The sequence below is a fragment of the Scyliorhinus torazame genome, chromosome 18 (assembly GCF_047496885.1).
Source record: "Scyliorhinus torazame isolate Kashiwa2021f chromosome 18, sScyTor2.1, whole genome shotgun sequence".
NCBI lineage: Eukaryota > Metazoa > Chordata > Chondrichthyes > Carcharhiniformes > Scyliorhinidae > Scyliorhinus > Scyliorhinus torazame.
Window position 1 is genome coordinate 88,480,719 of NC_092724.1, and position 27,600 is coordinate 88,508,318.

The 27,600-nt window shown below is 47.6% G+C and overlaps 1 protein-coding gene across 2 annotated transcripts in view; it reads left to right on the top strand.

Moving 5' to 3' along the window:
• LOC140395355 (phosphatidylinositol 4,5-bisphosphate 3-kinase catalytic subunit gamma isoform-like) overlaps window positions 1-27,600 on the top strand; it is an 88,878-nt gene that overhangs the window by 12,419 nt on the left and 48,859 nt on the right. For both annotated transcript variants that reach the window (XM_072483001.1, XM_072483002.1), the window contains exons 2-6: window positions 12,080-14,101; window positions 19,093-19,158; window positions 19,983-20,208; window positions 24,590-24,693; window positions 26,617-26,763. In XM_072483001.1, coding sequence (XP_072339102.1) covers window positions 12,092-14,101; window positions 19,093-19,158; window positions 19,983-20,208; window positions 24,590-24,693; window positions 26,617-26,763 — 2,553 coding nt within the window. In that variant the 5' untranslated portion in view covers window positions 12,080-12,091. The remainder of the gene's footprint in view (window positions 1-12,079; window positions 14,102-19,092; window positions 19,159-19,982; window positions 20,209-24,589; window positions 24,694-26,616; window positions 26,764-27,600) is intronic.

Here is a 27,600-nt window from a genome sequence, read left to right on the forward strand (position 1 = left end):
CGGATGCTGGGACGTATACCGGACCTGGAGGTAGGAAACTTGATAATGGGGGGTGACTTCAACACCGTGCTGGACCCAGGGTTAGATAGATCCAGATCTAAGACCGGAAGAAGGCCGGCAGCGGCCAAGGTGCTTAAGGGGCTTATGGACCAAATGGGGGGAGTGGATCCATGGCGATTTCTTAGACCGAGGGCCAGGGAGCTCTCCTCCTTCTCCCATGTTCATAAGGTGTACTCCCGGATAGATTTTTTTGTTTTGGGAAGGTCGTTGATCTCGAGGGTGGAAGAAGCTGAGTATTCAGCCAAAGCGGTTTCGGATCATGCCCCACATTGGGTGGACCTGGAACTAGGAGAAGAGAGGGAGCAGCGTGCACTCTGGCGATTAGATGTGGGATTGTTGGCGGATGAGGGAGTCTGTGGAAGAGTGCGGGGATGTATCGAGAGTTACCTGGAGGCCAATGACGACGGGGAGGTCCGAGTGGGAGTGGTATGGGAAACACTAAAGGCGGTGGTCAGAGGAGAGCTGATCTCCATCAGGGCCCACAAAGGGAAAACAGAGGCCAAGGAAAGGGAAAGACTACTGGGGGAGATCTTAAGGGTGGACAGAGAATTTGCGGAGACCCCGGAGGAGGGACTGTACAGGGAGAGACGACGACTCCAGGCGGAGTTCGACCTTCTGACCACTAGGAGGGCGGAGGTGCTGTGGAGGTAGGCACAGGGGGTGAGGTATGAATATGGGGAAAAGGCTAGTCGCCTGTTGGCCCATCAGCTGCGAAAGAGGACAGCGGCGAGGGAGATAGGGGGAATTAGAGACGAAAAGGGAGCTACGGTGCGGAGAGCAGGGAAGATAAACGGGGTGTTTAACACCTTTTACGAAAGACTTTATAGGTCCCAACCCCCGGAGGGAAAAGAGGAGATGCGGCAGTTCCTGGACCAATTAAGGTTCCCGAGGGTGGAGGAGCAGGAGGCGGAAGGCACCAATTGGGGTGGACGAGGTTACCAAGGGGCTGGGGAATATGCAAGCAGGGAAGGCTCCGAGACCAGATGGGTTCCCGGTGGAATTTTATAGAAAATATGTGGACCTGCTGGCCCCGCTGTTGGTGAGGACTTTTAATGAGGCCAGGGAAGGAGGGACTCTACCCCCGACAATGTCGGAGGTGACAATATCACTAATTTTGAAGTGGGATAAAGATCCGCTGCAGTGCGGGTCCTATAGGCCTATTTCACTATTAAATGTGGACGCCAAATTGCTAGCAAAGGTGCTGGCATCGAGGATAGAGGACTGTGTCCCGGGGGTGGTGCACGAAGACCAGACAGGATTCGTAAAGGGGAGACAACTAAATGTCAACGTGCAACGGCTATTAGGGGTGATAATGATGCCCCCAGTAGAGGGGGAGGCAGAGATAGTGGCGGCAATGGATGCAGAGAAGGCATTTGACAGGGTGGAGTGGGAGTACTTATGGGAGGTGCTGAGGAGGTTCGGGTTCGGGAACGGGTTTATTAGCTGGGTCAAACTCCTTTATGGGGCCCCAACGGCAAGTGTGGTCACGGGTCGGCAAAGATCGGAGTATTTCCGACTATACAGGGGAACAAGACAGGGATGCCCGCTATCTCCATTACTGTTCGCGTTGGCAATTGAACCACTGGCCATGGCGCTGAGAGACTCCAGGAAATGGAGAGGGGTGATTAGAGGGGGAGAAGAACACCGAGTGTCACTCTACGCGGATGACCTACTGTTGTATGTGACGGACCCAGTGGGGGGGATGACAGAGGTCATGCAGATAGTGAGGGAGTTCGGAGATTTCTCGGGATATAGGCTTAACATGGGGAAGAGTGAACTTTTCGTGATACACCCTGGGGACCAGAGTAGAGGGATAGATGGCCTGCCTCTAAGGAAAGTGGAAAGAAACTTCCGATACCTGGGGATTCAGATAGCCAGGATCTGGGGAACCTTGCACAGACTTAATCTGACACGACTGGTAGAACAAATGGAAGAGGACTTCAAGAGGTGGGACATGCAGCCACTGTCACTGGCAGGCAGAGTGCAGGCAATTAAGATGATGGTCCTCCCGAGGTTCCTATTTGTATTCCAATGTCTCCCTATACTGATCACTAAGGCCTTCTTTAAAAAAATAAACAGGAGCATCACGAGCTTCGTGTGGGCAGGGAAAGTCCCGAGGGTAAGGAGGGGGTTCTTACAACGTAGCAGAGACAGAGGGGGGCTGGCGCTGCCGAATTTGGGCGACTACTATTGGGCCGCCAATGTGGCGATGATCCGTAAATGGATGATAGAGGGAGCGGCGTGGAAAAGACCAGAGAGAAAGTCCTGTAAAGGGACGAGTCTAGAGGCGCTGGTGACGGCGCCACTACCGTTCTCACCGAAGAAATTTACCACGAACACAGTGGTGGCGGCAACATTAAATATCTGGGGACAATGGAGGCGACAGAGGGGTGTGCTGGGAGCCCTGGTGGGGTCCCCAATCAGGAACAACCATAGGTTTGCCCCAGGGAGGATGGATGGAGGATTCCAGAGCTGGCACCAGTTGGGAATTAGGAGGGTGGGAGATTTATTTATAGACTGGACGTTTGCGAGCTTGGGAGCGTTGGAGGAAAAGTATAAGCTGCCCCGGGGAAATTTCTTTAGGTATATGCAGGTGAGGGCGTTCACAAGACAACAGGTGAGGGAATTTCCATTGCTCCCGACACAGGGGATCCAGGATAGAATGCTCTCGGGGATGTGGGTCGGGGAGGGCAAGGTGTCAGAGATATACCGAGAGATGAGAGAAGAGGGGGAGGAGCTGGTGGGCGAACTAAAAGGAAAGTGGGAAGAAGAGCTCGGGGAGGAGATAGAGGAGGGTCTGTGGGCTGATGCCCTAAGCAGGGTAAATTCCTCTTCCTCGTGCGCCAGGCTTAGCCTGATTCAATTTAATGTGCTACATAGAGCACACATAACGGGAGAAAGGTTGAGCAGGTTCTTCGGAGTGGAGGACAAGTGTGGGAGGTGCGGCGGAAGCCCGGCAAACCACACACATATGTTTTGGTTGTGCCCGGCACTGGAGGGGTATTGGAGGGGAGTGACAGGAGTGATTTCGAAGGTGATGAAGGTCCGGGTCAAACCAGGCTGGGAGTTAGCTTTATTTGGAGTTGCGGATGAGCCGGGAGTGCAGGAGGCGAAAGAGGCCGATGTCGTGGCCTTTGCGTCCCTAGTAGCCCGGCGTAGGATTTTACTCATGTGGAAGGAAGCGAAACCCCCCGGACTGGAGGCCTGGATAAACGATATGGCGGGGTTCATAAAACTGGAGCTGATTAAGTTTGCACTGAGAGGATCGGCTCAAGGGTTCACCAGAAGGTGGCAACCATTCCTCGACTACCTAGCGGAACGTTAGAGGGAAGATAGATGACCAGCAGCAGCAACCCAGGGGGGAGGGGGGGGGGGGGAGGGGAAAGTTTCATTTTATGTTAATTGATTAGTTTACCATGTTGGTTAGTTACTTTTTATTAGACTGTGGTTATCATGTTACATGTACTGTTAAATTTTTTTAATGTTTGATGTGTAAGGGGAAAAAAATTGTGATCGAAAAATTTCAATAAAATATATATATTTTTTTTAATCGATCGAGTGGATTAAGAAAGAAAGAAAGACTTGCATTTATAGGGATTCTCTGTTAGATGACGCCAAAATTGTGGCGGAAAATAACTTCTGATGGCAAAATCACGGCAGGCGCCGGTTTGACGCCAAATTGACGGATGCTCCGTCACCTCATCGCATTTCCTGTGCTGCAGATCTCTATGACTGCAGGACAAGCACTGGAGATTGTTTTATTGATACAGTATGTGCAGAGAGTGGCAAACAACTTCATTGCTGTCACCCCTGAGCCAGGAGTGTCTTCAGAGTTGCTCCCTTTCTGCCACCATAACTCCGAGAAATGCAGTGTAAAACTGGTTTAGACTTGCAATGAAGATTTCTGGCAACATCTACAAGATGCAATGCAGGAACTCATTCGTTGGGCAGCACCTTCCAAACCCACGACCACCACCATCTGGACGGACAAGAGCAGCAGATACCACTTGGAGGTACCCCCCAAGTCACTCACCACCCTGAGTTGGAAATATATCAGCCATTCCTTCACTGCCGCGAGGTAAAAATCCTGGAACTCCGTCCCGACCAGCACTGTGGGTGTACCTACACCTCAGGGACTGCAGCAGTTCAAGGAGGCAGCACCTTAATTGGATCTAGGGATGGCCAATAAATGCTGGTTTAACCAGAGACACCCACATCCCCTAAATTAATTTTTAAAGAACACATTTGGTGATATTATGGCAGAGAAGAAAGAACAGTTCCGGGAATATCCCAGACTGATCTCTTCAGCTGACAAATAACTGTCTGACAGACCACTTATCCCAACAAAAATTATAACCAGGTTAATGTGAACTAAGATAAACATTTTAAAAAAAAAAACTCAGGTGGGATTTTCCATGCAACCCGCCGTGTGCTTCGCGGGGGTTGGGAAGGCCTTCCATTGGCCAACAACGGGATCTTCCAGTCCTGCCATTGTCAATGGGGTTTCCCGCCGGAAACCCGTGGCGAAGGTGCACCGTTGGCAGGATAGGAAGCTCCCACCGGCGTGAATGGCCAGAAAGTTACGACTATCATATTTTGACAAGTTTTCTGTAACTTTGGTACTCCCTACTCAGTCAAGGGATCAGGTCTGAGCCACTGATATAATGTAGGAAACACAGTAGCCAATTCAATTGAAGCAATATCCCACAAATATTAGCCACTTCTTTGAAATAGTTTCACAGATGACATAGATTGGACCCTGAATATTGAAGGATATTTAGGAAGGACAGGAAGTTAAGAAAAGATGGACGGGTGTCTCTATTTATTAATGATGGTATTCGCACATTAGAGAGGGATGACCTAAGTTCAGGAAACCATGATGTGGAGTCAGTTTGGGCTGAGATTAGAAATGATGAAGACAATGAGTCACTTGTGGGAGTGGTGTACATGCCCTCTAATTATAACTACAAGTTAACCAGAGGCAATGGGAACTTGTCAGAAATGTACTCTGATAATTATGGAGGATTTTAATCTACATATCGACTGGAAAAATCAGATAGGCAAAGATAGTGTAGATGAGGTGTTCATAGAATGTTTTCGGAATAGTTTCTTAGAACAACGGATCAAGATAGCATCAAACTTAAAGAAAAAGCATATAATTGTCCAGCTTAGAAAATATGACAGGATATAACAAGCAACAAAGAATGAGAAAAATGATTAATGAAGGAAAAATTAGAGAATGAGCGAAATCTAGCTAGAAGTGATGGATATTATGAGTTTCAGTGGATACTTTAATAAGAAAATAATTGAGACTTCTGATGTGGCATGTAGGTGGACGCCACACATTGGGTGGCTCCTTCTCGAGGCTCTGTTTTTTGGAGTTTAATGCCCTGTTTCAGGGGCAGGTTTTGAACAAGCTGGTGCAGGAAAACATAAGAAGATGGGGAATGTCTAAGGCCCAGAAAAAAGCTGTTGGGAAGAAGGGGGCGAGCAAAAGTTCATCGTCGAGTGAACGGGTCAGCCCGGCAGCGGGAAAGATGGCGGAAGCTGGATCACTGGGTGGGGCATAGCCGGAGAATTTGAGAGGCAGTTAGCCAAGCACATGGAGGTGCTGCGACAGGAGATAATGGCTGCGATGATGGAGTAGGTGGAAGAGGTGATTACCATGGTGAAGGCAGCTGTGTTGAAGGCATCGGCCGAAGAACAGGAGCAAGTAGAGAAGTTGAAGGGGGTGGAGGAGACTCTGTCACAGCACAGTGACCAGTTCACCTCGATGGGTGAGGAGCTGCGGAGGGTGGTGGAGGCCAACAAAGAACTCAGAGCCAACGTGGAGGACCTGGAGGACAGGTTAGGCGGCAGAATTTACGAGAGGGGGTGGATGGCACGAGACTGACTGAGTACTTCGTGAAGATGTTGGCGGAGTTGCTGGGGGAGGGGGAATAACCCTCCCAATAGGAGCTGGACAGGATTCATCGGTCGCAAATAATTTGCTTCCACAAGTTCCATGTTAAGGAGAAGGTCCTGAGTTTGGTGAAGCAAAGGTATGAGATGAAGTTGAAAGGAGTTGGTATTTGATTATACCAGGACTTGACGGTGGAGTTGGTGAGAAGGTGGGCAGCCTTTGGAGGGGTAGAGATGTGAGGTTTGGCGGGGTCTACCCAGAAAAGCTGAGGATGACTTACAATGCGAGAGACTTCTACTTCGAGGTGGTGGAGGCGTTTGGAAGGCCGAAGAACTGGGACTGAAGTGAGGGATGGAGTTGGGAGTGGGACGTGGACTGAGGGGGTGGGGGCTGTGCTTAGCCTTTATTTCTTGTTTTGTATAGGCCCATATCCCGACTGAATGTAGATGCCAAGATATTGGCAAAGGTTCTGGTGATAAGGTTGGAGGGATGTCTCCTGTAGGTGATTGGGGAGGACCAGACAGACTTTGTGAAGGGAAGGCAACTGTTCTCAAACATGAGGAGATTGCTGAATGTGATCTTGTCTCTGGCAGAGGGAAAGAAGACGGAGGTGGTGGTCACACTGGACGCCGAGGAGACGTTTGATTGGGTAGGGTAGGGGTTACTTGATGGCAGTATTGGAGCGATTTGGAATTGGGCCAAGGTTTGTGGCGTGGGTACGGCTGTTGTACAAGGATTCAATGGCATGCGTTCGTACTAACAGTATGAATTTGGGGTACTTTGCACTGCACTGGGGTACAAGGCAGGGGTGCCCTATGTCCCCCCTGTTGTTTGCATTGGCTGTGGGGCCCTTGGCTATCGCGCTAAGGAGCTTGGGGTTGTGGAAGGGGAGAGTGGGGGGTGGAGCATAGGGTATCCTTATACGCCGATTCATGTCTAAAGCATTTATTTAAACAACAAACAAATCATTTATACAAATAACAAAGATCCCAACACTCCAGGGACCTCACTGGATGCAGGCTTCCAGTCAGACACACACCCCTAATAATAATACTCTTTATTATTGTCACAAGTAGGCTTACATTAACACTGCAATAAAGTTACTGTGAAAATCCCCTAGTCACCACACTATGGTGCCTGCTCGGGTGCACAGAGGGAGAATATAGAATGTCCAATTCACCTGACAAGCACATCTTTCGGGACTTGTGGGAGTAAACCGGAGCACCCGGAGGAAACCCATGCAGACACAGAGAGAACATTCAGACTCATCACCGACAGTGACCGAAGCCGTGAATCGAACCTGGGACCATGGCGCTGTGAAGCAACAGCACTAACCACTGTGCACGTCTCGGAACCGAGCACGTTGGTGGGGAGTATAATGGAGCTGCTTCAAAGATTTGGGACATTCTCGGGGTATTAATTGAACTTGGGCAAGAATGAGTTTTTCATGGTAAGTGGGGGGGGGGGGGCTGCCATTTTCTTTGGCAGCAACCCACTTTAGGTACTTGGGGGTGCAGGTGGCCCGGGATTAGGGTGGGCTCCGAAGATGCAATTTTACTAGTTTGATGGGGAGGGTGAAGGTCGATTTGTTAAGTTGGATACCCTCCCTCTGTCATTGGTGGGCCGGGTGCAGGAAGTTAAAATGAATGTGTTACTGTGATTCCTGTTCTTATTCCAGTGCCTGCCGGTCTTTTTACCGAAATCCTTCTTCAGAGGGATGGACAAATTGATCTTGTTCATCTGGGGTTGAGAGGAGGTGGCCAGGATTCGGAGGGTGGTCTTGCAGAGAGGGCGACAGGCGGGGTTAGGGAAGGGGTGTTCTAGGCCTCCCAAACTTACTGTACTACTGCTGGGCGGCGAATATGGAGAAGGTGTGGTGCTAGACCAATGAGGGGGAGGTTAAGATGGAGGAGGGCCTGTGTAGAGGGTCGGGTTTGCGGGCGCTGGTAATGGTGCTTATCCGAAGGCTCCAGGAAGGTACTCGGTGAATTCAGTGGTAGCTTTGAAGATCTGATGGCGGTTTAGGCAACGTTTTCAACTGGGGGCCGAGTCAGGGGGGATGCTGATTAGGGGGAATCATGGGTTTGAGTCGGGGAGGATGGATGTGACCTTTCGGAGATGGGACAAGAAGCGGAATCAAGGAAATGAAGGACATGTTTCTTGGCCGATTTGTGAGACTGGAGAATTGAGAGAGAAGTATGGATTGGTGCAGGGGGGTTAGGTTCCTGCAGGCTCAGGATTTCACAAGGAAGGTGTTCCAGACTTTCCCAATAGCATTGGCCTCCTCATTGCAAGAGGCAGTGCTGTCAGCGGGAGTGCTGGAGAGAGGGGGTTGTTTTTTGGCGACCTATGGGAAAATCCTGGAGGAGAACAGGGTGTTTATGGAGGGGATGAAGGCCAAGTGGGAGGAGGAGCTGGAGGGGCGCGCATGGGTGTGTGCGATGGAAGAGGGATTGTGGTATGAGGTGCTGCGGAGGGTAAATAGCTCGACCTCGTGTGAAGGCTGTGGCTGATGCAGTTGAAAGTTGTACATAGGACGCACCTCACAAAATCAAAAATGAGCCGGCTGTTTGAGGGGGTGGAGAATGTCTGTTGACGATGTGGGTGGGGCCCCTAAAAGCACATTCATATGTTTTGTCCTGCCCGAAGCTGGAAACATTTTAGAGGATGGTATTTAGCACAATCTCTTGCACCGGTCTTGCATCGGTGCGAGTTGCAGGCGGGAGCGGGGTGGATGTTTAAGCATTTGCCTCGCAGGCAGGTCCCGTTGGAGTGGATGTCAGTCTCGTCACCCTGTGCCTCAGCGTGGCAGGGGGACCTGTTGGAGCTTTTGACCCTGGAGAAGGTGAAGTTTGAGCTGAAGGGGGTGAAGGAGGGGTTCTAGAATTGTTGGGGTTTAGAGTCATAGAGACATAGATGTTTACTGCATTGAAACAGGCCCAGCTGGTCCATGCCACCCAGTTTCTATCACTAAGCTAGTCCCACTTGCCCGCATTTGGCCCATATCCCCCTATGCCCACCCTGCCCATGTAACTGTCTAACTGCTGTTTAAAGGGAAAATTGTACCCGCCTCTACCACTGCCTCTGGCAGCTCATTCCAGATGCTCACCACCTTCTGTGTGAAAATATTTCCCCTCTGGTCTCTTTTGTATCACTCCCCTCTCACCTTAAACCTATACCCTCTAGTTTCAGACTCTACCTTTGGGAAAAGATGTTGACTATCGACCTTATCTATGCTCCTCATTATTTTATAGACCTCTATAAGGTCACCCCTAAGCCCCCTACGCTCCAGGGGAAAAAAGTCCCAACCTATCCAGCCTCTCTTGATAACTCAGACCATCGAGTCCTGGTAGCATCCTCGTAAATCTCTTCTGTACTCTTTCTACCGGACTCACCTGATGGAGGAGCTGAGCTCCTAAAGCTAGTGACTCCAAACAAACCTGTTAGACTTTAATCTGGTGTTGTAAGAAGTCTTACTGTGCTCACCCCAGTCCAACGCCGGCATCTCCACATCACGGCACTCTTTCTAGTTTAGCAATATCCTTCCTATAATAGGGTGACCAGAACTGAACACAGTGTTCCAAGTGTGGTCTTACCAATGTCTTGTACAACTTCAACAAGGGCAGCACGGTAGCATTGTGGATAGCACAATTGCTTCACAGCTCCAGGGTCCCAGGTTCAATTCCGGCTTGGGTCACTGTCTGTGTGGAGTCTGCACATCCTCCCCGTGTGTGCGTGGGTTTCCTCCGGGTGCTCCGGTTTCCTCCCACAGTCCAAAGATGTGCAGGTTAGGAGGATTGGCCATGATAAATTGCCCTTAGTGTCCACAATTGCCCTTAGTGTCCACAATTGCCCTTAGTGTTGGATGGAGTTACTGGGTTATGGGGATAGGGTGGGGGTGTTGACCTTGGGTAGGGTGCTCTTTCCAAGAGCCGGTGCAGATTCGATGGGCCGAATGGCCTCCTGCTGCACTGTAAAAATTCTATGAACAAGACGTCCCAACTCCTGTATTCAATATTCTGACCAATAAAACCGAGCATGCTGAATGCCTTCTTCACCACCCTGTCCACCTGCGACTCCACCTTCAAGGAGCGATGAACCTGTACTCCTAGATGTCTTTGTTCTGTAACTCTCCCCAACTCCCTACCATTAACTGAGTTGGTCCTGCTCTGATTTAATCTACCAAAATACATCACCTCACATTTATCCAAATTAAACTCCATGTGCCATTCATCAGCCCACTGGCCCAATTGATCAAGAACCTGTTGCAATCTCATACAACCTTCACTTTGCCACCAGTCTTGGTTTGTTCATCATGCACTTTCGGGAATTGGTTACCATTGACTGTGGGGGGCGGGGAGGGGTGTGTGTGGGTTTGGGGGAGACTTTTCATTTTTATATTGTTGGGGCTATTTTTGTTTCTCGTTTGTATGGTGAAAATGATGCAAATATGGAGAATAAAACTATTTTTCAAAAAGTATGAAAAGAATTAATAAAGTGAGCGTTGGTCCATAACCAGCTTAAATTGCTCCATGTTGTGGTTGCTATCACTAAAATGCTGCTTGTCAGGATTGGTTGCTAAAATGCTCCCCCATCAACACCTCAACCACCTGTCCAACTTCATTCCCCAGAATTAGGTCCAGCATTGCACTGTCCCTTGTTGGACCCTCTACATATTGGGCTAAGAGGTTCTCCTGTATACATTTTAAGAACTGCACTCCATCAAAGCCCTTAACACCATGACTATCCCAATTATTTTTTTTTTTTAATATTTTTTATTTTCTTTCACATTTTCCCCCAAATTTACACCCAACAATAAACAATAATCAGTAACGAATGTAATGTCAATCCCCATATCAATAACAACGATCCCAACCTCCCACCAAACCCCAAACATTGGCCTGCATGTTAACATAAACAAATGACAAAAAGGAATCAGGAATCACCTATAGTCACCATTAACACATACAGTCCCCCTCCCCCAACCCTCCCAGTCCCCAACCCCTCTAATGTTCGATGTGATCCAATTCTCGAAAGTGCACAATGAATAACGCCCATGAATTGTAGAACCCCTCCATCCTTCCCCTTAGTTCAAATTTGACCTTTTCAAGCGTTAAGAATTCCAGGAGGTCCCCCCGCCATGCCAGGGCACAGGGTGGAGAGGTTGATCTCCACCCTAACAGGATCCGCCTTTGGGCGATCAACGAGGCAAAGGCTACAACATCTGCCTCCGCACCCGTTTCCAACCCCGGTTGGTCCGACACCCCGAATATGGCTTCCCGAGTGCCCGGGTCCAGTTTCACATGCACCACTTTAGAGATTACCCTAAAAACCTCCTTTCAGTAATCCTCCAGCTTTGGACAGGACCAAAACATATGAACGTGCCCCCCCCCTTTTGCCCCCTCAAAGAGCTGGCTCATCCTCGCCCATGTAAGGTGCGCTCTATACACCACCTTCAGCTGTATCAGCCCCAACCTCGCACACGAGGTGGAAGCTTTCACCTTCCAGAGCAAACTATCCCAATTAATGTTGGGAAAGTTCAAATCACCTAATATAATTACCCCATTATTATTGTTACACGCCTGTGCGGATTGTGCACATACTTGTTCCTCAATTTCCAGCTGACTGTCTGGGGGTCTATAATAAACACCTAGCAATGTGGCTGTCCATTTTTTATTTCTAAACTCTATCCACAAAGCTTTATATGATGCCCCCACTAATATATCATCTCTCCTTCCTGCTGTAACTGGCTCCTTTTTAAAATAAATCTTCCAATATAGTGACTTTCAAACTCTCTCTTTTATGGTAGTTCCGGCCAGATGCGGCGGTTTGTCTGCACTTCTCCTACTTTCAGGGGTCTGCACATGGAGGTGTGAGACTCCACCGGTGAAGTGAAGAATTAATTTGTTTTAGTAACTCACGGTGGTAGCTCCTGAGCAAAGGGTCAACTCTGGTCATATGATTTGTGGCAACCACCTTTTTTGGTTCAGCAGTAAGTTCCCCAAAAAAAGCAGAATAAAGTTATTTTTATTTTATTTTTCATGTCCCAGTGATCCAAAGTACTTCAGTACTGTATCACATGAACACATTTTTTTCTGCATTCTGTCTCCTCAACAGATCACCCCTGGCATGGAACAGCCAAGGAATGACAATCATGAGTTTCCCATTGTCATGAGAGAGGAAAACAGGAGGAGAAGGAGGAAGATGCGAGCCAACACAAGCAGGAACATGCAGTACTATTCTCTGGAGCAGCTGGCCATTGAGTTTGTCTTACCTACGCGCAACAAGTTCAATAATGACCATGAGAAGGTCTCCCTGGAGGTGGCTGGGAATTACACAGTAGAGCAACTGAAAGCAAAGGTTTGGGTGAAAGCTGGTGGAATCAGTGCTTGTCCGGATTTCTATCGGAAGCTTAGCCCGGACCAGTTCAGGTTAATGTACCAGAAGAAGGGGCAGCTGTACGAGATATACGACAAACACCAGGTGATCCAAACGCTGGACTGCATTAACTACTGGAAGGCGCTGCAGAAAAGCAACGGCAAGATTCACTTGGTCCAGAAAACAAAAGCCTCCAAGGAGTCCTTGCAGTTGCAGAATGACCTGAACTACCTGATTGGCTACGATGTCACTGATGTGAGCAATGTCCATGATGACGAGCTGGAATTTACTCGGCGGAAGCTGATTACCCCTCAGCTGAATGAAGTGTCCACCAGGGACGCAAGACTGTACTCAATGGACCCTTGGATCATCTCCAAGCCCTTGCCTGAATATCTGCTGAGCAAGATCTGCAATAATAACATTTTCATAATTATTCACAGGGGGACGACAAGTCTGACTATAAAGGTTTCCATTGATGAGACGCCACAAAGCATTCTGAAGAACTTCTTCAAAAAGATGGCCAACAAAAAGGGACTGCTGGACATTGCTGAGAGCCATAATGAGGAAGACTTTGTTCTTCGGGTCTGTGGCAGGGAGGATTACATAGTTGGTGACAACCCAATCAAGGACTTCCACTGGGTAAGAAGCTGCCTGAAGAATGGTGAAGAAATTCATTTTGTCCTGGACCTGCCCCCAGACCCAGCTCTAGATGAAGTTCAGAAGGAAGAGTGGCCTCTTGTGGACGACTGTACTGGGGTCACTGGATCACATGAGCAATTAACCCTGGAAGGAAGAGATCATGACAAAGTATTCACCATATCTCTCTGGGATTGCAACAGAAAGTTCAGGGTCAAGATTATAGGGATTGATATTCCTGTGCTCCCAAAAAACACAGAACTTACTGTCTTTGTTGAGGCTAGTATACTGCATGGGCAGCAGGTGCTTGCACAACAAAGGACCCCTACAAAAGCCTTTACTGAAGAAGTGCTGTGGAATGTTTGGCTTGAATTCGATATTAAGGTCAAGGACCTGCCCAGAGGGGCACGACTAAATCTTCAAGTTTACTGTGGTAAGGCACTGGCACAAGGTGCGAGGGGTGCATTTCAATCGCAAGATGACAACATGTGGGACATCAAGAGCAAGAACCATATGCTGTATTACGTCAACCTGTTGGTGATTAACCATCGATCTCTCCTTCGACAAGGAGAGTACGTACTTCACATGTGGAAGATACCTGATAAAGGTGAAGAACAAGGCACCATTGAAGCTGACAAGCTCACATCAGCAACCAATCCTGACAAGCAGACCTCCATGGCCATTTGCATCCTGCTGGACCGGTACAATTACCCAATTGCTCTTCCACAAAGCTGTCATGACCCCGAGATTGAGAGGTCAGGCCACGAGATGCACAGTCAGCTGCGCAAACAATTTGAAGAGATCATCAGCACTGACCCTCTGAACCCACTAAGCGTAGAGGACAAAGAATTGTTGTGGCACTTCAAACACGAATGCCTGAGGCAGCCTAAGGCCTACCCCAAGTTTCTTAGCTCAGTCAAATGGGGACAACAGGAGGTAGTGCTGAAAACCCACCAGCTTTTAGACAGACAGGACGTTTGGGACAGAAGTCCCTTGGATGTGGGACTTGCAATGCAGCTTCTGGATTGCCGATTTTCAGATGAGCAGGTTCGGGCACTGGCCATTCGAAAGCTGGAGACACTTGACAATAGTGAGGTGCTACGTTATCTCTTGCAGTTGGTCCAGGTAAACTAACCTTCCATTCAACATGTGGTGCAATGATGCAGTAAGTCTACAGGTCTGTCTGATAAAGGTAGTAATTTGTGTGGCACAATACCATGAAAACCAGAAGACCTCAGGCCCCATCAATCAGTCAGCGTTAAGTTAGTAGATATCAGTAAAGGCTGTCGTATTGTTATATCCATAGGCAGAAGAGGGGGAAAGTCAATCAATGGTTCATTGCTGCCCAGTGCCTTGAAGGGAAATGTGTAGAGATCTTTGAGTCTGGAATTGGGCTAATTTTTGGTAACTACCTACATCAGTCTCCTGCACTATCCACCATACATGTTGAATGGCTAATTATTTGGTGCTTAAGAAACGAGACTCTGGCAAATGTCAGCTACTTGAGGATATCAGAGCAGTGGGAGATATTCAAGAAGGAGATGGAGAGTGTTCAGAACAAATATGTTCCTGGAAAGAAAGCTAGTGGGACTCCCAAACCTAGGCTGCACCATCCACCCCCACCCACTCCCTGATGGCAAGGAACATACAGAATAGGAGAAGATAAAAAGAGGGAAGCGTGTAACAGATACTGAGAGCTCAATAATTCAAAAAGCCTGGAGGAGCTTAGAAAGTGCAGGAGTGAAATCCAAAAGAAAGTTAGGAAACCAATAAGAGAGCATGAAAGATATTGGTAAGCAGAATAGCGGAAAACCCAAGATGTCTGTGGTGACACTTTCTTTAAGGGTAGCACTGTTTACTCGGCTGTGTTGCCCCTAAAGGGACAAGCACCACAAAGGGCAACACAATGTCTTAAAATTAAATAATGAGTAAGAGGATTACTAAGAGCAAGGCGGAGGAGAGAACTTGTATGTGGACATGGAAGGGTTTGTAACGAATACTTTATTTTTGTCTTTGTGAAATAAATGTAAACATTTTAATTAAGGAGGTGAAATGTGTAATATTGGATAGTAGTAACATAGTGAGAGAGGAAATATTAAGGAGTTTAGATCGTTGAAAGTGGAGATATCGCCACTGGGCCCAGATAGAATGTATCCCACATTGTTAAAAAAAGCAAGGGAGGAAGTAGCGGAATTTCCAACCATCATTTTCCAATCCACTCTGGCTAAAGGCATAGAATCCCTACAGTGCAGAAAGAGGCATTTGGCTCATCAAAAATGCACTAATCCTTCAAAAGAGCACCCTATCTAGGTCCACTCCTCCACTCTATCCCCGGAACCCGTGTAAAGTGCACATCTATGGACTGTGAGAGGAAACCAGAGCACCTGGCGGAAACCCATGCAGACAGTCACCCAAGGCCAGAATTGAACTTCGGTGTCTGGTGCTGTGAGGCAGCAGTGCTAACTATTGTGCCACCATGTCAGAGTGACGGATTAAGTAAACACCGGACAGTCTAACCTCGGTGGTGGGAAAATTAGTAGAAACATTCTCAGAGACAGTAAACATCAGTCGTTTAGAAAGGCACTGATTAATCCAAAATTGTCAGCATGGATTTGTTAAGAGAAGGTGGTGTCTGACTCTGATTAACTTAATTGTTTTGAGAGGATAACCTGTTTGACATAATGCAGTGACAACTGTGTGTATTATAAGCAAGATTCACTGCAGCAACTCAATAAGCCGACTTCAACAACACCTTCCAAACCCGTGACCTCTACTACCGAGAAGGCCAAGAGCAGTAGACGGGAACACCACCACCTTCAAGTTTGTCTCTAAGCCACTCGCCATCCTGACTTGTAAATATATCACCGTTGCTTCACTGTTGCCGGTTCCAATCCTGGAACTCTCTCCCTAATAGTAGTGGACTCGCCAACACTAAGGGTATTCAAATGGTCATTGGATAGACATATGGACGATAAGGGAATAGTGTAGATGGGCTTTAGAGTGGTTTCACAGGTCGGCGCAACATCGAGGGCCGAAGGGCCTGTACTGCGCTGTAATGTTCTATGTTCCAACAGCACTGTGGGTTCAAGAAAGCAGCTCATCACCACTTTCTCTGGGCAGTTAGGGCTGGGCAACAAACATAGCCGTGGAAGAAATGCTCACATTGTATTAAATCATTTTAAAAAAAACTTATACCTAACGCTCCGTGTCCCTGGCTTCTGTGACCATTTTTCCCGAAGCTGCTGAATCCAGAACTTAAGGGCAGTTGCCACATTCCTTCCTGGGTTAAAAGGAAACTCACTGGCTCTTTATAGATCGTATGGACCAGTTGGCAGTGACGTGGGTAAAAGTCCAGGTCTTCAGGTGATGGGCAGCTGGGAGCTGCTCTGTAGCTATCTGGTTGGGAAAAGGGAACTTAGCATCTTGTGTTTCGGAGTTTTTTTTTGCTATATTACAATATTATCGCCATTGTTACCCCTGGACTCGACCATTCTAATGTTTCCCTGGTTGGTTTTCTATTTCCACCCTGTGTAAACATGGGCTCATTTAAAACTCTGCTGCCCTGACCTGTCTTGTTAATCCATCACCCCTGTCTCTGCTCACAAATCCACATTGTCACCGAGCTCAACAACTCCCTGATTTTAAAATTCTCATTACAAATTCCTTGAAGAATTTGCCCCCACCACGTCTCTTGCCCTCTTTCAGTTCAAAACACTCCCAAGGTTCCTGTGCTTCCCTGATTCTGACCACATCCAAAATTTCCTTCTCCCCACCCCCCACCCCCCGCCCTCCTTTGGTGGCTGTGTCTTCAGTTTCCGAAGCCCACAGCTCTGGAATTCCCAGCCAAAACCTCTCCATTTCTCTAATTCTCATCCATCCTTTAGGATGCCCCTTAAAACATGACTCTTTGACCAGGTTTACGGCCACTTACCTTACTATCTCCTTATGTAGCTCAGTATCAAATTTTGTCTAATACAGTGGCACAATGGTGTAGCCACCTAAATTGGCCAACTCCCAATTTAAAATGGCGAACAGCAAAGGCTGATGGGAAAGTCAGCCAACAAGACAAAAACCAGCAGCTGCAGGTTTGCTGTGCATTTACCTCTGCAAAAAACCAGACAACATCGATACCAGCGACCATCAGCATAACAAAGTAAACAGCCATCTGCATACTGATGAGCAATCCCCCGGAACAATAAGTAACATTTTGACACACAAAGCAAAGCCAGACTCCTCGGCGCCAGCAGGAGCCAACACAAAGGAGGTGAACGAGCACCTCAAGCACGCCCATCGATCAGGGAACTGCTCCAGTATTGGAGAAAATCGAACCAAGCGATTGGGACAAAGTCCAATCACTTGGGACCAGGTACAGGGTCCGCCCCGAAAGGCGGGAAGCCCCTGGGGACTATAAGAGTTAAGCCCCAAGTTCAAATCGCTCTTCTCCCTTCACCGCTCTCTTCTTCCTGCCCGGGTCACCCAGCAAAAGGAACCAACATTGACCGTGACCGGTGCAGTGACTCCAGTGATCATCGAAATCGTGAGTCTTAATTCAACGCTCGCTATGAGATAGGCGCTCCTAGCTACCAATCCCCAATCCGTACCAACTTCGAATCCCGCAGGCTCAGAACCCGAACGAAAGGCCATTTGTTCCCCTGACCTGGTGGGCCAGTCCAAAGTTAAGTATAGGCCTGTTAGTTGTAGAAGTAGCTTAGACGTAGAATTTGTGCATGAGTAGCGATTACTGTGTATAATAAATGTGCTTTGATTTAAATCTTACTAATCGGTGTATTGGGTTATTGATAATTACTCGGACTTGAACCTCGTGGCGGTATCATAAAGATACCTGGCGACTCGAGAGCAAAGGTAATAAAACAGAGCAATTGAACTAAGGCAAAGTTAGCAACAATGGTCAGCACTGTTGCCTCACACTGTCAGGAATACGGGTTCGATTCCGGCCTTGGGCGAATGTGTGGAGTGTGTACGTTCTCTCCATGAATGCAAGGGTTTCATCCGGATGCTCCGGTTTCCTCACACAGTCCAAAGGTGTGCAGGTTAGGTGAATTGGCCATGCTAATTTGGCCCTTAGTGTCCAGGGATGTGCAGGTTAGGTAGCAGGATTATGGGGATAGGGCGGGCGAGTGGACCTGGGTGGAGTCCTCTTTTGGAGGCTTGGCACAGACTCGATGGGCTGAATGGCCTCCTTCTGTACTGTAGGGATTCTATGATTCTGTGGCTCAGAAGAAGATGGTCACAAGTTGCATGAGAATACCAACAGCTGCAAATTCACCTCCATGTCACACTTCATCCTGACTTGGAAATATATGACTGTTCCTTCACTGTTGCCTGGTCAAAATCCTGGACAGCACTGAGAGTGTGCCTACACTGCAGTGATTTTAGAAGGCAGCTCACCACCACCTTCTCAAGGAGACTTGGAGATGGACAATAAATGCTGGCCGAGCCATGACACCCACATCCAGGGACAAATAGAAAAGGTGTGAGTTGTTGCTTTGTGTCCCTCCCTGAGACTTGTGTGCTTATTCACATATTAAATTAAACTGATTTAATATGGCCAATTCTGGTCGCCACACTACCAGAAGGGTGTGGAGGCGTTAGAGAGGATGCAGAAGAGATTTACCAGGATGTTGCCTGGTATGGAGAGCATGAGCTATGGGGAGCAGTTGAATAAACTCGGTTTGTTCTCACTGGAACAACGGATGTTGAGGGGCGACCTGATAGAGGTCTACAAGATTATGAGGGGCAGAGACAGAGTGGATAGTCAGAGGCTTTTCCCCAGGGTAGAGGGGTCAGTTACAAGGGAGCATAGGTTTAAGGTGCGAGGGGCAAGGTTTAGAGGAGATGTAGAGGCAAGTATTTTTACACAGAGGGTAGTGGGTGCCTGGAACTCACTGCCGGAGGAGGTGGTGGAAGCAGGGACGATAGGGACATTTAAGGTGCATCTCGACAAATACCTGAATAGGATGGGAATAGAGGGATACGGACCCAGGAAGTGTAGAAAATTTTAGTTTAGTCGGGCAGCATGGTCGGCACGGGCTTGGAGGGCCAAAATGCCTGTTCCTGTGCTGTACTTTTCTTTGTTCTTTGTTCTTTGATTTCAGGCAGTCAAGTTTGAGCCCTACCATGACAGTGCCCTCGCTCGATTTCTTCTCCAACGAGCATTAAGAGTGAGTATAAATTCTCCCTTTTTTGATTGGAAGAACATGGGCACGATTCTCCGATCCCCCACCGGGTCGGAGAATCGCCGGGGGCTGGCGTGAATCCCGCCCCCGCCGTGTCCCGAATTCTCCGCCACCAGAGATTCGGCGGGGGCGGGAATCGCGCCGGTCGGCGGGCCCACCCCCGGCGATTCTCCGGCCTGCGATCGGCCGAAGTCCCGCCGCTGTCAACCCTCTCCAGCCGGCGTGGATTAAACCACCTTGTGAACGGCGGGACAAGGCGGCGCGGGCGGGCACCGGGGTCCTGGGGGGGGGGGGAGGGCGATCTGGCCCTGGGGGGTGCCACCGCGGTGGCTTGGCCCGCGATCGGGGCCAACCAATCCGCGGGCGAGCCTGTGCCGTGGGGGCACTCTTTTTCTTCCGCCTTCGCCATGGTCTCCACTATGGCGGAGGTGGAAGAGGCCCCCTCCCCTGCGCATGCACGGGGATGACGTCAGCAGCCGCTGACGCTCCCGCGCATGCGTCCCCCGGCGATGACCTTTAGGCGCCGGCTGGTGTGGCACCAAAGGCCTTTCCCGCCAGCCGGCGGAGCGGAAACCACTCCGGCGCGGGCCTAGCCCCTCAAGGTGAGGGCTTGGTCCGTAAAGGTGCGGAGACTTCCGCAACTTTGGGGCGGCCCGACGCCGGAGTGATCCGTGCCGTTTTTGGCGCCGGGTAGCGGACATCGCGCCAGTTTGTGGAGAATCCCGCCCCTGGTTTTTATTCTATTCCATCCCCAAATAATTTTCCCTTTTAAAAACTTGCCTGACCTTTTAATTTTGACCTGTTGCTAGAGCAAACGAACTGGACATTTTCTGTTCTGGTTTCTGAGGAGTGAGGTGGCTGAGTCGATGCACCATCGGCAGCGCTATGCTGTCATTCTGGAGGCCTACCTCCGAGGCTGTGGGACAGCCATGCTGATGGATTTCATGAGGCAGGTCAAGGTGATGGAAGCTCTGCACAAAGTCACATTGGAGATAAAGAATGTCACTGCTGAAAAGTATGACGTTTCTGCTCAAGGTATGTTTATACATTTTTGGCTTAAATAGGGTGATGTGCCAAGTCCTAGGCAGAATGGTGATGATTGGATGAATCGGGTAATGAAGGAGCTGCGCTCCGAAAACTAGTGACTCCAAACAAACCTGTTGGACTTTAACCTGGTGTTGTAAGACTTCTTACTGGGACTATTGTCTGGTTCATTCTCCAGGGCAATGCTTCGATCAATCAGAATTAACCTGCCTGGTTTAAATTTCAACAAATCTTGATTGTTAACTGTCAGTCATCGGTTAACTGGTGCATCCACCATGGCAACACCTCTATAAACCAGCACTGTCTTCTCATGAAGTATAAATTGTAGTTCCCTTTAATTTGGTAATCTTGTGAATTGTCCTGATGAGTACAAGAGGAAAAGCTTTGATAACATGTATCTCTTCAGCAATATAAAAGAAGGAGTGACCAAAAGCTTGGCCAAAGTGCTGGGTTGCAAGGAGTGTCTGAAAGCAGGAGAGGGTATTGAAGTGGTAGAGGAGTTGAGGCAGTGCATTCAGTGGCCTAGGCAGTTGAAGCCATGGCTGCCAATAGTAGAGGGAAGGGTTGGGGGTTACACAAGAGGCCAGAATTCAGGAGGGCTTGGTCGTGCTGCTGGGTGGGGTGGGGGTTGTATGTCTGGAGGAACAAATGGTGATAAGAAGGTGCAAGTTCATGAAGAGATTTAAACATCAGGATAAGAATTTTTATTTTAATATGCTGGCGGGAGTGGGAAGCAATGTGGGTGAACAAAAACAAGATGACGGTTGGAAGGGACTTGAAGCTCGACAGGAAATGGGCAACAGAGCTTTGGTTGAATTGATGTTTATGGAGGATGAAAGGGCAATGATGCAGCAGGTTAAATCCCTAAATTTAGCACAGTGGGCTAGACAGATGGTTTGTCATGCAGAACAAGGCCAGCAGTGTAGGTTCAATTCCTGGACCAGCTGAGAATTCTGAATTCTCCCTCTGTGTACCCGATCAGGCGGTGGAATGTGGTGACTAGGGGCTTTTCACAGTATCTTCATTGCAGTGTTAATGTAAGCCTACTTGTGACAATAAAGATTATAGGGCAGCACGGTAGCATTGTGGATAGCACAATTGCTTCACAGCTCCAGGGTCCCAGGTTCGATTCCGGCTTGGGTCACTGTCTGTGCGGAGTCTGCACATCCTCCCCGTGTGTGCGTGGGTTTCCTCCGGGGCTCCGGTTACCTCCCACAGTCCAAAGATATGCAGGTTAGGTGGATTGGCCATGATAAATTGCCCTTAGTATCCAAAATTGCCCTTAGTGTTGGGTGGGGTTACTGGGTTATGGGGATAGGGTGGAGGTGTTGACCTTGGGTAGGGTGCTCTTTCCAAGAGCTGGTGCAGACTCGATGGGCCGAATGGCCTCCTTCTGCACTGTAAATTCTATGATGTCAGGTTATATTAACATGGATGGTCTTTGTGATGGAGGATTCCTGGTCAGAAGATCAGCCCAGGGTAAAATATGATTCGGAAATTATAAAGAGTCTTGTTTGAGATAGTGGCCAAGAAGAAGGATGGAATCAGTGACAAGGGTACAAAGTTTATGGCTTTGACCTTCCCAATGTTTAACTGGAGTAAATGAATTTTTATCCAAGACTGAAGTTCAGCCATCTGGTCTGAGAACACAAAGATAGAGGATGGGTTCAAAGAGGTGGTGGAGAAATAGAGCTAGATGTTATCCGTGTAAATATGGACACTGACACCTTGTCTGGGGATGGCGGTGCCAAGGAACAGCAAGTAGATGAGGAATAGGAGAGATACAAAGATCAGGAGAACAGGAAGTGAAGATATGAAGGTAAGAAGAGAAGGTACAAGTGAAGTCAAGCGAGGAGAATGACATTGATTTGAACAATGGAAGAAAGATGCTCAAGATAAATAGTGTGGGAAATCATCTCAAAGACTAGTGCTAAAACCTAATAAGAGAGCTCCAAAGATAGAATTGTGGGAAAGATTAACACAAATTTGTTAGAATCCCTACAGTGCAGGAGGGCATTTGACCCATTGAGGCTGCACCGACCTTCTGAAAGAGAACCCTACCTTGGCCCACTCCACACCCTATCCCCATAATCTCATCTAACCTCCACATCTTTGGATACTAAGGGGCAATTTAGCATGGCTAATTCACTTAACCTCCATATCTTTGAGAGGAAACCGGAGCACCCGGAGGAAATTCACCAGGAGAAGGTGCAAACTCCACACAGTCACCCAAGGCCGGAAATGAACCCAGTTTTCCTTGGTGCTATGAGGCAGCAGTGCTAACTACTGTGCCACGGTTCCATAAATGTTCAAGGACTTTGCAGAGGAAAGAAAATTGGAGATGGGATGAAAACTTTCAAGGAATGAGTGGTCAAAAATTATTTATTTTGTGTAGGGTGGGACGGTGATAACAGTTTTGAAAGAAAAAGGGATAATGCCTGAGGAGAAGAAATTTGCAATGCCAGCGCAGATGAGTGAGATTAGGCAGTTATTGGTGAAGAAAGTATTGGGAATGGGGTCAAAGGTGCAGGTACTGCGTCCCGTGAAGAAAACAAGCTGAGAAAGGACATGAGGGGAAATAGGAGAGAAACTAAAGAAAGATGTAGGCTCAAGGCCAGGGCAGCGGTATTTGTGGAGGTTTGGTGATTTGGTAGTGAAGCTTAAGAGGTAGCTCTAGAATTAAAGAGGCATCTCCATTATAAAACCATGGGACAAAGGCAGCATGTGGCGCAGTGGTTAGCATCGCTGCCTACGGCGCTGAGGACTCGGGTTCGAATCCTGCCCTGGGTCACTGTCCGTGGGGATTTTGCACATTCTCCCCGTGTCTGCATGGGTTTCACCCCCATAACCCAAAGATGTGCAAGGTAGATGGATTGGCCACGCTAAATTGCCCCTTAATTGGAAAAAACAATAATTGTGTACTCTAAAGTTATAAAATAAAAAATAAATAAAACCGTAGGATTGTTACAGCAAAGAAGAGGCCATTCAATCTGTCATATTTGTGCCCGTTCTCTACAACAGCGACTCATCTATGGTCCCACTCGCCTGCCCTTCCTTCATAGCCTTGAAAATGTTCTCTTTTCAGATGCTTATCCAATTCCCCTTTGAAAGACACGATTAAATTTGCCTCCACCACACATTCAGACAGTGCACACTTCTGGGCAGCACGGTTGCACAAGTGGCTAGCACTGTGGTTTCACAGTGCCAGGGTCCCAGGTTCGATTCCCCACTGGGTCACTATCTGTGCGGAGTCTGCACATTCTCCCCGTGTCTGTGTGGGTTTCCTCCGGGTGCTCCGGTTTCCTCCCACAGTCCAAAGACGTGCAGGTTAGGTGGATTGGCCATGATAAATTGCCCTTAGTGATCAAAAAGGTTAGGAGGGGTTATTGGGGTACGGGGATAAGGTGGAAGTGAGGGCTTAAGTGGGTCGGTGCAGACTCCATGGGCCGAATGGCCTCCTTCTGCACTGTATGTTCTATAGATCCTAATCATTCACTACATAAAACAGACTTTCCTCATGTCGCTATTGTTCCTTTTCCCATAGTAACAAAGTAACTTCATGAGCTTCTTGCTCTTGAGGTTGGAGGCAAGAGTGTAGAGGAGGCAGGTTTAAAGAGATGGCTGATTGTGAAGGAATGAAGCCAGGGGTTATCTCTGAATGTCTGTTGGAGGATCCTGGAGTAGTGAGCGTGTTTGGCAGAGGAAACAGTGGCTGATATGGTGCAGCCACATCTGTTGATGAAGACTGAACCGGTTGTGTTCCAGATGTGATCAAATCTGCACTCCCTTGGACTGAATACCTGGGGGTATTGACTGAGATATAAAATATATAAAGAAAAGATCTAACAACTGGAATAGGTGCAGTGTAAACCAGGAGTGAGAGGGAGGAAAATAGGGACTGCAGCACCCATTGCAACTTCAGGGCTGACAAAGGCCAATGAAATACTTTCAAGTGTAGGCACTATTGTAATGTCTGAAACACAGCAGCCAATTTGCACATAAAAACCTCCCACAAACAGCAATGTGATAATGATAAAATATTCTATATATATTTTTAATGACGTTGATTGAAGCATAGTATAGATATAAAGGGCTATTGCCCTTTATCAAAGTAGTTCCATAGGATGCTTTATGTTTACCCGAGGGAGCAGACATGGCCTGGGGTCAATGTCTTATCTGAAAGATGTCACCCCTGACAATGCAGCACTCCTCCAGTCCCACATTGGAATGTTTGTTCTCAAAGTCTCCAGAGTGGGATTTGAACTGACTGTCTCGAAGATGAGAGTTCTACCAACTGAGCTGACACGGGAGTGCTCTTTTCATTAAAGCTGACAAGTATCTGATTTTTTTCCTGATTTTATTTTGTTTGTAGCGATCTCTCAGTTAAGACACAAACTTGAGAAGCTCCAATCAACTGGTTTTCCAGAATGTTTCCGGGTTCCTTACGATCCTGGACTCCGTGCCGGTGTTCTTGTGGTAAGGTAAAATATATGGAAGCAATTTCCTGTGGATATTTTGATCACAAAGAGCCTTTCTGATGTCCAGAGTGTGGTCTTAAGCTGAAAATGCCAGTTTAGTCTGTGTTTAATATAAGACACCTTCTTGGTAAAGGAGCTGAAGCTTGTGCTAAGAACAGTTTCCCAGAATATCATTAAGAGGCTGATTTCACTTTATATTATCTGCTAGCATTCGGGCCTGCACAGCATTTTGGTGGCTAGCACTTCTCCTAATACCCTTTTTTAATATTCATTTGTGGGATGTGGGCGTTGCTGGCTAGGTCAGCATTTATTGCCCATCCCTAAATGCCCTTAAGAATGCAGTGGTGAGCTGCCTTCTTGAACCACTGCAGTCCAGGTGGTGTAGGTACACCCATAGCTGTTATGGAGGGCGTTCCAGGATTTTGACCCTCTCGTAACAACAATCATACAGAATTAAGCTAGTTGTGATTTTGATGCTATTTAAAGGTATAATGTCTTTTACTGTTCACTTTCTACTGGTATTTTGAAGAGGATTTTCTGGGATTCTCTGTTACCAATACTTTATCAACATTTATTCTGAATACGCTCCCAAGACTACACTTAAGGACAGTGAATTCTGTGCTACTCTACCTTATTGGACACCTTGCAGGAGTCTGCAGAAGAAAGGTAACGTTTGGTCATTGGCATCTTGCTGGGGGTCCATCTTGATCTGCAGGAGTAATGGGAGGAAGATCTGAGACCAGGTGGAGTAGCCCCAAGAGAGAGGGACATGAGGGTGAGGAGGGACCCTTCTCCCCTCCCTCCCTCTCTCCCTCACTTGCCCCTTCCAACATCCCTTGGATTTGGGACATCGCTGGTCCTCTAGACCTCTCTAACGTGATGTGTCCAAGATCCTGTATGCTCTTTCGTTCAGTTCTTGAACCATCTTTCCTGTTTGGCTTTCTTCCCAGTGAAAGCAATCTACACCTTCAGTGGGAAGTGGCTGAGTGCAGGTTACAAAACAGCTCCGAGGAAACTGTACCCAATCGGCACATGAGAGGCAGTTTCTGCACCTGTGGAGGTGTTTAAATCAGGAAAATCATCAATTAACCTTAAAATTGCCAGCTAAATCCACACTTTCAAACAGGTATTTCTGAATAACACTATCTGTTTTGAGCCTATTTTCACTCTTTAGCCAAAATAGCCCTCAGAGTATCATGACTGAATTTGCAGACACAGAATGCTGTTGCAGAGTGGGAGGGGTGATGCTAAAGCATTCACTTGTACATTGTCGAACAGACTAGTGTTTAACTTTCACTGTCGGAACAGTCTTTTTGGGGCAGTGTCGCCCTTATCTGTTGGATCGACAAACAGATAATTTCCATCAGGGGTCACTGAATGATAATCTGGGTAACACTGTTTTCATTATAACCTGTTCCATATGCCCTGGTTTGAGGTTGACAAACTCAGTACTGGGTGGTGTAGGGTCTGTGTTCAGATATACCCAAAAGCATGGAGCAATTGATTGGGAAGCTACAAAGCAGCCTTGTCGATTCCCCATGCTATTTCCAGGTTTAACTATTCCAGTACTGGAGAATCTGAGAAACACATTGGCCTGCTCTGGGCATCTCAGGGTAGATCGATATTTATGCCTAAACTGAGATTATTTGACTATCAGTAATGAGATTTTTCAAAAATCTTTTGATTTCAACTTTGTCTAAATAATAAGATTGAACTTAAAAATCATTTATCGTGTGTTAATTTCTTCAAGAACTCTGCGATGCGATGAGTGCTGTATAAATGCTCGCCTATAGTGATGCATCACACACCAAAAAACAAAGCATTTTGTAATCAACATAAATGCATTATCAAATTCTTGCCAGACTGCAGGATAAAAGGGTTCATCTGATTCACTTCCACCTTCTGTTGACTTGTCCCGCAGGTGGATAAATGCAAAGTCATGCCATCTAAGAAAAAGCCCCTGTGGCTGGAGTTTAAGTGTGCAGACCTCACCTCCATATCCAAGGATACCATTGGGATCATCTTTAAACATGGAGATGACCTGCGGCAGGACATGCTGATCATACAGGTGATGCTCAGAAATAAAATCCTGGATATTCTTCACGTTCCTCATCACAACACTCAGGAGCCTTCAATGTAACACTCTCTACACACTATTATCTGCTATGGTGGATTCCATTTCAATGCTCCTTACTGTAATGTTCATGGATATGCCTAACATTCCTCATCACACTTTGTGTTGGTTAGTTCCCTCAATGCAACATTTGGCCGGGATCGAACCCGAGTCCTCGGTGCCGTGAGGCAGTAGTGCTAATCACTGTGCCACCGTGCTGCCCTTTAAAACAAAAAGTTCAGGGGTAACATTTACAGGAGTAATATTTTCAATATGTGCTTGACATGGGCCCACATAGCATCCTCTCCAGGATTGGCTCTCCAGATGGGTCCACTGATTGTCCAGCTGCCTGTTACTACATCTGTAATGAGTGGATCCTGGCTTGGTCTGGTCTGCCATTTTCCTGGATGGTGTCTCCAACCTGTGGTCTTTTTAAATGGTGTGTAGAGGGATTCCGGGAGAGTGGGGAGGAGAGGCGAACGGGGCAGCCAATGAACCTTGATCTCTGCAAAAATTGTCAACTTTTGCATGAGGTATATGAAAAGTTACAATCCTTTAAGCCAAAAATTACAAGTCGATTTTTACGATTCAACTTTTTCACATGTATGCGAGTTGCAGCAACACTTAATAATAATAATCACTTATTGTCACAAGTAGGCTTCAATGAAGTTACTGTGAAAAGCCCCTAGTCACCACATTCCGGCGCCTGTTTGGGGAGGCTGGTACGGGAATTGAACCTGCGCTGCTGGCCTTGTTCTGCATCACAAGTCAGCTGTTTAGCCCATTGTGCTA